A 14,619-nucleotide genomic window follows, 5' to 3' on the forward strand; every position below is an offset into this window, starting at 1 on the left:
CATGTAGTTGTAGGTAGGTTTAGGTTTTTTTTTAAGTGGTTGCAGGAGTAAAAGTACATTTTGTTATAACGACTTTGTCTTGGTTATTGTCTGTGACATTCAGGAATTATGAAGGATCAGGGCACACATGGATGCTTTGTGTATTTATGGACAGGCCAGATCTGCCATGTGTTTTTGCTCAGAGCTCCCTGAGTCTGGAGCTCTCTGAACATTTTGCTCTGCTCATCCATGTACACAGGCAGTAAATGCAGGACTCAGGTGTTCCTTCCACCTCTGAATTCAGGCCAGTGGCAGAAAGGAACTGGCACTTGCTAATTCCTGTTTGCTGGACCATGCTGCCTTCCAGCAAGCAGAATTCATTTCATACCATGATGACAAAGCTGACACAGCCAAACCTCTGTGTTTTATTGCATGCTGATCATGCTGCACTTGCTTTTTCAATAGATCCAGGAGGGGAGGACTGCTCCAGACCTCCTGCTACTCAACTGCTGCTGCTGTTTTGCTTTGGCTGGGATGTCATGGTATCTCCATCATCAAGCCCCTTTTTCACATTGCATGTGGCTGGTATTTGAAAAGTTCTTCAGTTACTAAATTTTTGTTAATCTTACTTTGTAAATCTTACTGAATTCTCTAGCCTGACCCCAGTCCTAACAGTTGAAGAGAAAATTAATTCAGAATATAGCAATTTGCTGAGAAATGAAGAAATGCAAAATTCTTGTCTTCAGGCTTTGCTCTCTCTAAAAGACAGATGAATTTTGAAATGAAAAAAAAAAATGTGTCTTTCTGATTAACCAGAAGATGCTTACTGATTCAGTAGATCTTCACAAGTTTATATGAAACGAAAATTCAGTTTTAAATTTTTGTGTCTTAGGTACCAGATTCTGGGGTTGATTCAAACCATGTTGGCTCTTCAGTAGATCTGTCACATGCAACAGTGTTTGGCAACAAATCACGGACTATGACTGACAAAATGGTACTTCAGAAATCTGTATGGCATGAGTTTGACTTGGTGAAAGGAAGGTGGCAAAATCTAAGCTAAAATCATAGGAAAAACATGACCTAGGAGGTGTTGAGTATGTTGCAAGTAATATGGACGAGATATGTCTGTGAGACTGTGTATTTCATAGTTGATATAACATAATTTAGTGTCAAAATATTGTTGTATTTTACCACAGTAGCTGTTATATACTGGAGAAGGATCATCTTGGTCACTTTTTGTATAAAGCAGTGTTGTTTGATTTTAATTTCAGGAAGGTTAGGTTTTTCTCATCAGCATGAAATCCCTTCTCTGCAGAGATAACGATGTCTGTGCTCTGTTCCACACCTAAGGAAAGAAATTCCACCTCTAACTGGCCCCAGGTTGCTAGCTAAAGCAGATATTATAATATTGTATTATTATATTATAATATTAAACCCTGAAGGCTGGCTGCTGAGGCATTAAACCCACTGTTACTGTGTGATTTGGATGGTGCTATTTTGAGCTGTAGCTCCAATGTGATCCCTTAGGATGTCTCCCCTGCTGGAATCCAGTGAGTCAAAGGGTCTGTGGAGCATATCTCTGTCTGCTCAGCTCTTCTGCTCTGCTGGGCTGCCAGTGCAATTGCCCCTTTGCCACGACATCAGTCTTTGCTGTGACCAGGAGAAAAAAATCTTTGTTACTGCAAGAGTGCAGACCGGTTTCTTTAGTCTCATGGTGGCAATGAGACCTAAAATAGGTGCTCAGATGGAACAGCTCTTTGGCTTCCATTAGAATTGTTCACCAAATTGCCAAACCTTGATAGTTTCAGGTGTTGTTTTTTCAGATGAATAGGGCTTAAATGCCTTGTCTTAAACTTATGAGTGAAAGTAGGATGGAAAAAATTTTGACGCTGCTCCATCCTTCATATGGGGGAAAGAAGAAAATCATCCTAAGTTGAAAAATGCAGCTACACAGACTGCCAAGTCTGATAAAGTGGAGTATGTGCTTCTTGACATGGCCTGGGAAAGCCCTGCCCAAGACAGGAAAAGTGCTTTGCTGAGATGGATCATCTTCAGGCAGGTGAAATGCCCAGAAAGGGAGAGTCATTGGCCCACCCCAGTACCAACCATCATCCCTGCACCATAATTGTAGAATACCATTTCTGAAATCAGTGAGCTGTGTGTCTCTGCCTCAAGGATGGTACTGAGATCTGCTATCACATAGCATATCTGAGCAAATATGGTGCTTTGCTCTTCTAAAGAAAAGAATACGTAAATGAAATATTGAGACATGATTTATCGTGGCTTTTTGCTGCCAAAGAAGGACTGAGATAATGATCTCATAGAGTAAGAGTCAAAATTAAAGAGAAAAAAAACCCCAGATATCCTGCATATAATTACTAGGCATTTGCCACCTCTTGCTGTTTGTACATGCTGTGATATATATTCAAGCACAGACAAGCTTCTAGTTGGTTTCAAGTTTCACCTTTGCCATCAGATAAAAAAGAAGAAGCTGTCTCAGGTGTTAAAATATCTTTTCACGTTTATACGGAACGCAAACAAAAAAATAATTTTACTTTTTTTTCTTTTTCGATTTTGGGACGAAAGTGGGGTCCTGAAGCACTTAGTGGCTGTTGTGAGAGAGGAGGAAGAGGCTTTGTGTTTTAGATGGAGACATTGGGGTGTGTGTGCTGTGCACTCAGTGGCCACATCCTGGCAGCTGCTGGCCATGTCCTGTGCAGCTGTGCCCAGCTGTGCCCATCCCTCTGCAGGGACACACACACGCTGCCTCCAGCCAGGGAAGTGCCCCAGATGTGGGACTTCATCCCTTAAATCCTCTGCAGGGCTGGAGCATCACGCATCCCGCCAGTTCACTGGGTGTATTTGTAGCTGGAAGAGCCCCTGCAGCACAGCACATGGATGTGGGACGCTGATTGTGCCAGGCAAGGCAGAGCTCTGCTCAAACTTGCACCCAGTCGTGTTCCCATCTGTCCCAAGTACAGAAAGATGCTGTTTAATCTTGGGGTTAGGGCACACCAAAGAAGCCACATGAAAAAAAAAGCTGTCGCTTGCTCCTCTGCATCAGGCTTGAGTTCTGAAGGGTAAAATAATAAAGAACACGTGTGTGTAATTAAAATACAAAGGAAATAGGAAGGGGGATGGCAAGGAACTGTTGAGCGTCATAATTATAGACATCTGATTTTACTGAAGGAATTAGAGGGCTCTGAATGACTCAGCCCAAGAGCCATTCTTAATCTTGAGGGAAGAGAGAGTGTGTTCATTGGGGGTTGCTTTGTTTGTTATAAATTACTATGTTTTCACAACAACTTTATCACCATTTTCTTGGTAATAAAACCTATGGTAAATCTGCAATGTAGCATACACAGAAATTTCTATTATGAAGGTCACAAATGCAGTTGAAATAATTGCTACCTCAGTGCTAAACTGAGTGTTCTTTTAGGAAGACCCAGGAAATATATTCAACTAAAATAAATGTCTATCTTAATATTTCCATGTGGCAAAGAACTTACGAATAAGTTTAAGTTTATTTGAAATACTGTCTTGATGCAGTCTATAAATGACATGATCGATAAGCATTTTAGTGTGTTTTTCATTAAATTGCTTGAATCATTTTGAAGTAGTACCTGAGATGGTTTAAAGCTGAATGGGCTTGACATATATGGGACCCTTCTAACACATTAAAATGCTCCAGTGGAATTCACAAGAATACAAATCCTTCATCAGAAACTGCTTGGTCTCCTCTATTTTGTATATTAGCCTGGGAGATGCCCTATTTTAACTGCAAGGAGCATCAAGGAATCTCGAGGCATAAGTTCTTAGAAAGTTTGCTGTTTCTTTCTTTTCTCCTCTCCTTACAATTTCCCACAGATTTTTCCATACAAAGGGATTATTTGCACTTAGGGATTCTTTGTGGTTTTTGTGCTATACTAGATGAGATTTCTGTGCCAAAGCTAACTAATTTTTGATTAACTGGAAAAGTATGGAAATGAGATGATAGCAGAGAAGCTTTTTTTTTGTTTCTTTAAAATAAGTTAGGTTTTTATAATTAAGTCTATAATATGCAAGTGAAAGGAAGTTTCAAGTAGAGAGCATTGGGAGGAGAAGAAAGTTTTATTCTTTTTATTCTTTTCAGCTATCATAGGAGAAAGGAGTAAATCTAGTTCTGTGCCATGTTTATATTTCTAGAAACCTGGGCTGGAACAGGTTTGTTGTCATATACAAAACTGTAATTATAGATTTTGAGTGTGGGGTAGTTTTTCAGTTCTCTTTGTTGGTGTTTTTTTTTTTTGTGTGGTTTTTTTTTTTTTAATGTATAAGCTGTCTAATTAGTATAAATTCTTGCTTCTGCAGTAAATAAATAAATAGAGACACACAAGCGTAATGCACAAGAAGTGTGTCTGAATATGCAGTTGAGAATTCAAATTTGTTCTTTTGCCAAAAAGTCAGTTTACACTCATGGAGATTTATGATGAATATGTCCTCAGAATGTGTCCATGGAAACACAAACCACTGATTTGTATTCCTTTGTGTTTTCAGCTGAAAGCTCTGTGTTTTTCTTGTGTCACACAGTGATGATGACAGAAATGCATGGGCTGTGTGAAATACTGAAAGATTGATGAAATTTATTAAATTCGAAGGATTCATTGTGATTCTTATCCCTTGCTGTATTTGCAGGAGAAACCTTACGAAGCTGTCTCTCATCTTCAGCCACATGTTAGCAGAAATCAAGGCTATTTTCCAAATGGACAGTTCCAGGGTGATAACTTTCGCATCACCAAAGCCGATGCTGCAGATTTCTGGAGAAAATTCTTTGGAGATAAGTAAGTAACTTCTGTAAAATCTTCTATTCTTTCTAATTGTAAGCATAAAAAATGAACTTTTCACAAATCCAAATGAGGGTTGGTGGCTGTTTTGAAGATAATTTCTTGTCTAAGTCGTTTAAATTAGCTGAAATTGCTAAGTTCAATTGGTTTTTTTTTTTTTTTTTTTTTTTTTTTTTTTTTTTTTTTTTTTTTTTTTTTTTTTGTTTGGTTTTTGGTTTTTTTTGTTTGTTTGTTTGTTTTTGTTTTTTGGTATTTTTTTGGGTTTTGGGGGTGTTTTGTTTTTTTTTTCTTTTTTTTTTTTTTTTCCCAATGCTGTAATTTTCCAATGCTTAAAGGTAGTTCTGTCAAGGGTACTAAAGTTCAGTCTTACTGCAAGAAGTTTATTTGTTCCATTATAGGGTGAAGATAGATTGCTTTCACAAATATATGGCAAATCATGTCCTTTCATATTAATATATATATAATCTACAAACAAAAACACTCGAAGTCTGAATTAGGAACTTGATGTTAGTTCCATGGACAGTATGTTTCCTTATCTCACCTTTAACATTCTAACTACTACAGTATTTGGTGGAATGAAGCGTGCCAGGTGTAGATATGTGATTTAATCCATGTAGGAAATGCACTAGTGAAAATGTAAAAACATGCATATGTGGGATTTTTGGTTTGTTTCTGGGGGAAAAGTCCATTTTGAATACATATATAAGCTAATAGAAGATGTGCAGCGTGTTCACTTTCTCATATGGAATGTTTGTAAGTCGAACAGGGACATAAGAGGAATGCCAGAGGCAATAGGTTGGTGTATTTTTCATTATAACAGAGCAGTCATTATGACCATGGCCATCATGCACAATGTAGGCAGAACAATTTCTGCAACAATCTTGTTGCATCTTGTGAGCATAAACAGCTCTTTAAAATAAGTAATTTTTTAATTTAGAATGCCAGCGTAGCAGGTTGGCACTTTTGCAAATCAGTTCTGTTCAGTGTGAATTTACAAGTTTCACTTCCATGTTTTTTTTTTTGTTAGTCTAAACACACCCACTGTCAGCTTTCCTCTTTCTGGGTTGATGGTAGTGTTTTCTGATAATTTCTTTCCCATGTAAGTAATGTTAGAGGGTGATGAAGTTTCTATATCAGTCCTCTGTTTTGTTAGAGAAAAGGAATTTAACCGTGTTCCGTGTTACCCATTTTAATGTGAATATGATTTTCAAAATAACTTTAAAAGTTCAGCTAAAGTTTTCTGAAGGATTAACTTAAGTGACATGTAGGGTTTCTCTATCAGACAAGGCTTTTAAAAAACATGTCAGTCAAGAACAGAAAAACAGGATCTTTGATAAAATGACTAATGATCATGCTTGTTCAGTGTTGCTATTTTTTCTTCCTCTCTTTTCCCCCTTTGCTTAGGAGCTCTCAGAATTTAAATTTCCTTGTGGTACTTCTCTTTTCCTGTTGGGCTCTATCCTTGAATGACCTTTAGCAGATGTCTTGATCAAAAATTGCATTTCTGTCGCTGGGATTCAGAGATCTGCAAGCTGCTGTTCCTTTCTGTCATTTCATCTGGACCAGTTTTCTCAGCTCCCCTATTCCCTGTGCTGTTCCCCTTTGGGGCTCCCCACTGACTTCTTACTGTCTGTGTGAGATTCCAGAGGTTGCCTTCAGGTTTCCTTCCAGTGCTCTGGTCCTGCCAATTTCCCCTGGGAGATGGATATTCGAGGTGTCAGACAGTGGGACACTGTAACATATTAGTAGGTTTTTATCAGAACAAGGTTGGTGAGGAGAATCTTTCAATGCACCACATTGTCTGAACAACTCAGCTCTACCCTTGTCCTTTTCTTGTGCACACTTTTACCTCCTGAAGCTCTGACTTGTAAAACTTTTCATGCCCCCAGAGCTCTTGCCATGACTTTTCTAGGTTTTGGGTTTTTTTCCTGCTTATGCAAATTTTTGCATAGAATGTAGCTTTAAATATGAACCTTTGGTACAAACCCTCTGACCTTCTCTGCTCTCCCCTGTGTACATTGGTAGGGGTTTTTGTGTTTGGGATTTTTTATTTAGTTGTTTTTTTTAGGGAGGGTGACTGGATATTTGAGTTTTGTTGGCTTTTTGCAAAACATCATCAAAAATGTGTAGGAATCGAGGCAGTTTGGTGACATCCAGTTAAACATATGTATCTTTGGTTTTGTAATATAGCCTGAAGAATTTTTTTGACTTATTTCTGGTCAGGTGCTTTACTTTCAGACCAAGTGAAAAAGTCACTGGTGTTCCCAGCTCTTCTCCAGTAAAGTGAAGTTGGTTTCATTGCCTGTCTTCCAAGCAAGGAGCAGTAGACCTGTGCTTGGCAGCCTTGGCATTATCTCAGGTTTAGTTAATTGTGCTTAAGTAACTATAAAACATGTAACAGCATATATATGCCAAGCAGACAGATGAGGAAAAAAAAAGTTTATTTGGCATTATTTTTAATCTCTTTGTTAAACAAAATGCCTGAAGCTTTTTAAGCATTAATTATTTTCTAATCCTTTTAGAAATATATGGCAGATATGCCTGCAAGCCACATCCTTTACAATGGGCCTGTTGTGACAAATTAGTTTGCAAATATGCTGGTATCACTTCCCTAAAAGCAAAGCCTGCAAAAAGGTTTTGGAAATAACTCTTGATATCTTTCTGTAACCTGGCTGCCTGAAGGAAGCCCCTAGGACCTTCTGAAACCCCCTTGCTTTGGGTCACTGAATAACACTGCTCAAGGTTACAGCATAGGTAAAAAGTAAATTGTGCTGGATCTTGGCTTCTGATGGTAAACTGTTAATACCAAATTTCTATTGTGGTTTGATCTGATTGGAAGGCAGGAATTTGAAGTGTTGGATTTAACTTGCCATTTTTTTTTATGTATTGTCATAAAAACCTTCCTGTTTCTAAATGAACATGAATTGGATGCTTTTTTATATAATCAACTTTTTGCACTCGTTTCTTTCTGAAATACTCAGTTTTTTATTTTTTAATTTGAAATATTTTAAATAGCAAGAAGGTCCCCAATAATAATTTATATTTTTAGTTGGCTGTTTGACTTTCAGTTTTTGAAAATGTGACCTGCACTTCTGTTTACAGAAAGCAACAGTTTTGCTGAGGACTGAAATCCAAAACATGCAGTTTTCATGAGTCCAGTTTGTACTTTTTTTAAAAAAAGAAATGGTTTTTTTTTTCACTTGTCTTTTCCAGTGAATGGGGAACTCTTAATTTTGTTGGCTACATTTGTCTGTCTGAGCACTTGCTGCAAAATTGTGCAGCTGCAACTAAGTTGATTTCTCTTGTTACTAATAATTGTCATAATCTGCAGTCTTTCTTTTTGTGTGTAGGGCTAGTCAGGTGAAAATTCACATGGCCTCAAACTCAGGAGCAAAAGAAATGGCTAGGCTCTTTCCAGCCTTGGATCATACATCTAGCTGCTCTTTGGATTTCTGTTGAAAACACTGTGTAGAAGTCAGCAAAGCAATTTGAATTCCTCAGAGCAAAGTGCTGAGATAACCACATCTTCTTGGCCTTCAAATACCTTCTCACCTTTCACATTTCTGGTACACCCTAAAATAAAAAAAACCAGTAGCTGGAGAAGGAGAGGAGGCTATGTGAGAGCATCAGATATATCAATAATGGAAATCATCAACCTCACACAGAGCCTTTACAGTTTTGAGGTTTTTCCAGTATTGCACTGGAAATTGCAGTGAAACTCTCCAGTTTCAGAGGAGAACAGGAAACTTTGGAAGTTACAGAATGTTGGGAAAGGATCTGGAGACACTGATGTGGGGTTTAGGAGTGTGTAGGAAGAATTGATAAATCAAGGTGGTAGAGAATGAGAGTTTGTTTGTTTGGGTAGAAGAGAAGGCTGCTAATAGCCGTAGGAAGAAGGAAGAAGTGGAGGTATTGATTTTTCTGCAAGGAGGAAGTGAAACATGTACCCAAACTAGGGAGGGTCAGCAGTGTTCAATAGAAGGCTCAGGATTATTTTGGTGTGTGAATTTCGTCCAGGAAGCTGAGAGAGAAAAGATATCAGGGAGATGGGGAATAGACTGGTTTTGCTTTCTGGAAACAAAAATGGGGAATTAGCGAGAACGTTTCAAAGGCAGGATGCCTGGAATAGGTAATTTCTGGTATTGTCACAGACCAGGTGAAAAAAGAGAGCCTCTTGAAGAATATAAAGGAGCTGACTGAAAAAGAACTAAGAAATAAATTGCCACAAGCTTTACCTGTACCAAGAAAGAACTCATTCGTGTCGAAAGCAGCAAAGTGACGGAGTTGAGAAAACGTGACTTTTCTGAATTTGTAGTGATTATTAAGAGTACAATGATTGGAGCAAGTGGTTTCAGTGGAGTGAATCTTCACCCCTGGTTCACCATTACAGTTGTGCTGAAGCTGGTTATAGAAGTGCTGGTTTTATATATATATATATATATATATATAAGTGTTGGTAACATGTACAGCTGAACAGTGATGTTCAGTGCAACTGGGAAATTGTTGGGCGTGTAATCAGCAGTTACATTTCTTTACAGAGACCTTAGGAACCCCCCCAAGTGGGTTGTAAATATGCAAATGAAACACAATCTGATTGTCATTAGCAACATTTTATTACTGTATAGTGCTTGATGAGAATTTCCCTTGATTTCTCGCTCGTTTTTATAGCACCTTACATATTTTACTGGTTTGTTGTTTGTTTTTTTTTTTTGTTTTTTGTTTTTTTTTTTTTTTTTTTTTTTTTTCTAGTAGAAGTGTGCAGAACGCCACAGGGAGCAATCCTTAACTGAGAAGGAGAGTAGGTAGGATAAGCTAACAGATTTTTCAGCTTCTGAATTTGAAAACTACAGAAGTCATGCAGGGCTTGGTAACTATTGAAATTTGCTACACAAATTTGTGGCTGTTGGAGAACGAGTCAGCAGCAAAATGTCAATATTCTTAGATTTTTTTTTTCCATAGTTCTGCCACTTATTTAACTTTTAAGCTTTTTATTCTTTATTGTGGGACTTTAAAAATTTTAAAGCATTTCTGTTATTGTTTTCAGGTAAATTGAATTCCCTCCACCTTTTACTTGCTGAGGAAATAGAAATTCTTTTACTGTTCAGATCAAAGGCATTACTGTTTTAATGCTCCTGTACATTTTTTCTAGATGAGGCCTGAAATGTATTTATTTTCTATTGGAATTTATGGGGAAAAAATGTGGCTATTCATTTCTCTGTAGCAGTTAAATAGTGCATTTCAAATTGATATTTTGAACTTTGAGTAGCTGTGGTTCTGCTGTGGTCAGTGCTTTTTGGCTCAGGATAGAACAGACTCAGCCTCAGTGGTTTGGGTTCACAGAAGAAGCAGTAAAACAGGCAGACCACAATGCACAACTTATCTGGCAGTTAAATGTTTCCAAGTTCAAGAGACCTCAGATAAGCTAAGTTTTAACACCTTGTTAATCCCCTTAATTTATTGCTTGATTTTCTGTTCTTGCTGCTGATAGTGCCCAAGAGCCCTATTACTGCCTGAACAGTGTAAAAATACAGACTGAAGAGTTGGTCCTGGCCCAAAGAGCTTCAAATCTGAATATGAGCTGAAGTGTAAAGGGAAGCCAAAAACAGAGATGAAAGCAGAAGAGACAGTGATCCAAAAGCCATTGCCTTCATCAGTGTCAGCACAGGCAGGTGTTTTAACAACAGCAACTTCTGAAGAGGGGGGGATGAACAGGAATGGGGCTTCTGGAGTGTGGTTCCTTCCTCAGCTCATCAGTGGCACAGGCTTCATGGATAAACTTGTTTAAGCTTGAGCCAGAGACAGAAGGTGCTGTTCTCTGGGTGCTAGTGAGGCAGGAATCTCTCTAGACCTCTTTCCTACAAATGCATGAGGAAAAAAAAGTTGGAATGAGACAACAGGTAATGTTCTAGAGAAGAGCAGGTCAGTAGAAAGTTGCAAGATGGGATTAAAAAATGGAAAAATTTTAAAAAATGAAAAAAGAGTCATCACAGCCATTCTGGTTAACTAAGAATAAGGTAAAATTTCATTTACAAAAGAGAAGAAAGTTCTGATGTTTGGCACACGAGACTGAGACAGGAACACGTTCTCCATGGATATACAGGAGAGGCCATGTTTTAAAGTATAAAAGGATGTGCAAAAACATGAGTGTGCCTTGGGTTTGTGGTTAGAGATCAGAGTTGAAAATATAGAGAAGTGTATATCTTTGGGGACACTTGGGGAAATAGAGTTCCTGTTTCTCTTAAGGAATTTGCTGTCTCTTCAGCAATGTCCAGTTACACAGCTTTGGAGGTGGCTTTTTTTGGTGGTATATTTTCTGCATTTCATAAGGCTGATTTTCTCTCTTTTACCTTCTCTGTTCTCATTAGATTAATCTGTATTTACTTGGAATGATGTCACTATTTAACAATTGTACTGGCATGATATCGCAGAATTCCTTTTTGTCCCTTAGGATTGAATTTCTCAAGCCTTCTGTGTGTCAATTATTTGCTTTGCAGTTCAGAAGCAGTGGAAACATGTGGCCTCTCACTTAAAACTGAAGAAGCAGTCTTAAGAAAATGCTCTTTTCAGTGGTGATAAGTCAAAATCGACATTGCTCACTGCAGATTTACAAAGAATGTTGTTTCTGTCTGGGGCAGTGTTTGCTTGAATATTTTTGAGATTGCTCTGAAAACAGTAATGGCCTTTTTCATGGTGTGGTTTTTATTTTTTTTGTGGGTTTTTTTGCAACATTTGAGAGAGTTTCTTGCAGACAAAACTGTTCCCTGTAAGTGTAAGTTATACAGGTATGTGTTTACCTCCCTGGACATTCTTGTGGTCTGCTCTGACTCCAATGGAAGCAGTCACTTGACATTCCAGGATAGCTGCATCCCTGCAGTTTTACACAAGTTTTGTACTCTTCGTGCTCAGGAAATATACGCTTCATCTCCAGGTTTATTTTACTGTCTTTGGCTTTTTGATAATGTAGCAACATTTGGAGAGTTTAGAAAATCTCATGTACACATAATCAGGGCAGGAAGGAAGAGAGGACCTAAATTCCTCTGCTAAATTGCTTGAAAATCACGTGCTCGACACTAATCCTTTTCCTTTAAGCATTTGGAAGTTGTGTGAGTGGTGTTTAAAACACTATATTCAAGATTTATAGAGTCATACTTGGCTTTGATGTGTGCCAACGCTAGTAAATAGATACCATCCTATGTAACAGTGTTTTTAAAACCTTATGATTCAGTTAGAACACTTTTGAATTCATCATTTTTAAATGCACTTACTTGATTTACTATTGCAGGAGAAGGGGAGAGAGAAGTAGTAATTTAGTAGAGGCCTGTGGAGAAATGGCTTATTTTAGAGTTTTTGACAGGACTCTTTAGGAAGACAATCCCAGGGTAAATACCAAGATCCAGATAGTTTTGTTGGTTTGAGAGATGCACAGAAAACCCCTTAAGGAAGTATTTTTAAGGATCATTTGTTTTATTTTGTTTTTTTTTTTTTTTCCTTGAATTGGCATGGGATTGCTTCTACTCTAACGATGAGGAAAGACAGTACAAGGACATGTTGTGTATAAATAATTTTCTAAAAGATTGGCAGGTAGAGATTGGGATCTCCTTATAAAAGATCCTTCTATTTTTTTGTTTTTGTTTTTTTCTGCTGTACATCATGTACACTGCGGCTTTCAAATTTTTTTAAATATTTTTGTTTCCTTCTAATATTATCTCTCTGAAGATTTTTTGAACTGATCGAGGGTTGCAATAAATGAACATGTAGCACAGTAATGGTATTTATGTGTAATTTAGTCAGTTCCCCCCGCCCCTATTGCATTATAAGAAGGAAAATTGCTACCAAAGCTCCTGTTTGTAATGTGTCCATATGCAGTAGTGGTGTAGACTTTGGGCATCACACCTTTGAGGGAAGTACAGTGACTGTTCAGTGCCATCCCCTCCTGTGGGAGACTCCTCAGCTGGAATCAGCCATGGGCACTTCTTCTACAAGGCTTAGCTTTTGTACCTACCATGAAATATCTGAAATGCTGAGAGCTGCTCTTCCTCCGCCTTGTTCTGTAGACAAGTGATGTGCCCAAGACATCAAACCACATCTTTCTGATGAGCTGAGGCGGAGCTGACTGACTCACCCACAGGTTCAGCCTCAGCATGAGACATACACAGAATATCTGCCAGCCTCTAGTGCAATTAGGACATGGTGTAACAAATAGTGCAAAGACAAAAATCCCTGAAAATGTTTCTAGGAGGTGCCTTCTATGGTTCAGGAGCTGAATGTGGCAGGCAGTGATTTCATGGCAAACAGGATTTTATTTTATTTTTTTTTTCCTATAAGGACAGGTGTTTTATATATTTAAACATATGTATATGTTTAAGGAACAGTCTAAACATGCCATTAACTAGGACAATCCCAATCTCAGCCTTGGTCCTGTTCTCTTTTCCCTTCCACCTCCCCTGCCACCAACCAAACCCCAAATTACAATAACTCTTTAGGCTTGAGTCATGAATTGATGCCTTCTGAGGCTGTGCATCCCCTAAAACACATGAGAACAAGAGCAGTGAAATATTAATTCAAGCAGAAACTCAACTTGCAAGCCATCTCTGAGAGCTTCTTCCGTGCTGTGTGAGCCCATCCCCGATGTCTGCCGGAGGATGTGTTTCTCAGGGTGCCGCAAAGGTCACCGGGGTTTCAGTGGTGGAGGACACTGCAGAAACCTTCACCTCCTGGAGACTCAGGAACACCTGCACTTAGTGGCTCTGGGCTCTCTGCAAGGTCACAAAAGAGCTGAGCATATGTGGGGATAAACTGGAGAGAGATGCTGGAGGAGAGATGATGCCTGGCTGCTTCTGTTTCTAAGTATTTAGGGATTATAACTATAAAGTAGCTGTTGAGAGATAGCACTTAATAGGTTTCAATAACCAATTCACACCTTTATTTAAAGAAAGCAGAAGATAAAAGACATATTCCTCAAAGCTGCTGAGAAAAAAAAAAATAAAAAATCTGCTGAATTGCGTGGATTTTAAATTTGGGCCGCCACTATTCCAAACACTTGTTCTTGGAGAAATCCCAAAAAAATAACTTCAGATGTTATTTCATTAGCTAATCACTCAATTTCCAGCATCTGGTTTCTGTCTTAGCCAAAGCACTAGCCAACAGAGCTCTGAAAACAGAGTCTCCTGAAGAGTTTTGTTTTCTGTGTTGCTGGTGGAGTTTTGGGGGTGCAGGGTGTTAGTGAATAGGTAGCCAAAGATCCTACTTATCGATTGCATCTAAGAAACTGTCTTGTGCAAGGCCTGAAAAACCAGTTGTTAAGGTGTAGTATGGCTGTGATCACATCTGATAAATGCTCTATTTTTTTTTTTTTTACTATTATTATTGTCTTAACCTTTTAAAAACTCAAAGCAATGAAGTTAATACCACCTCCCCCACCTGGCAAAGAAAAAAACCAAAAAAAAACAAAACCACCAAAAAACCAACAAATAACAACCAAACAAAAAGCTCACAAAACCCACAGTCAACCCTGAAACTTTTCTAACCCCATTTCAGCATAGTCTCAGTGCTGTAACCATTTATGGTGCTTTTATAAAGAGAATCAGAAAAGGTTTTGGAGCCATGGTTACAGGAGCTAAATAAGCAGTAGGCACTTGAACTAAGACAACTTTAACACCACAAAAGCACTGAGTTTTCTGGGTTTTTTTTTTTTTGTCTGAATTTAATGCAATGTTTTATTCTCTCTTCTCCCTAATGAAAATTTGATGTGCATTCTTTCATAAATGGCATCTGATGTGGTATCTCTCTTCAGCTCTTTGTGGTTTCCTGTTTTTCA

At 38.2% G+C, this 14,619-nt stretch overlaps 1 protein-coding gene across 1 annotated transcript in view; it reads left to right on the forward strand.

The window, feature by feature from the left end:
- The window catches only part of CBLB (Cbl proto-oncogene B), a 121,298-nt gene that overhangs the window by 58,763 nt on the left and 47,916 nt on the right, over nt 1-14,619 (forward strand). The window contains 2 exon segments of the mRNA XM_066340687.1: nt 4,654-4,709; nt 4,712-4,799. Of these exon segments, the coding sequence (XP_066196784.1) occupies nt 4,654-4,709; nt 4,712-4,799 (144 nt within the window).

This window comes from Sylvia atricapilla, chromosome 2, assembly GCF_009819655.1.
Source record: "Sylvia atricapilla isolate bSylAtr1 chromosome 2, bSylAtr1.pri, whole genome shotgun sequence".
Lineage (NCBI taxonomy): Eukaryota > Metazoa > Chordata > Aves > Passeriformes > Sylviidae > Sylvia > Sylvia atricapilla.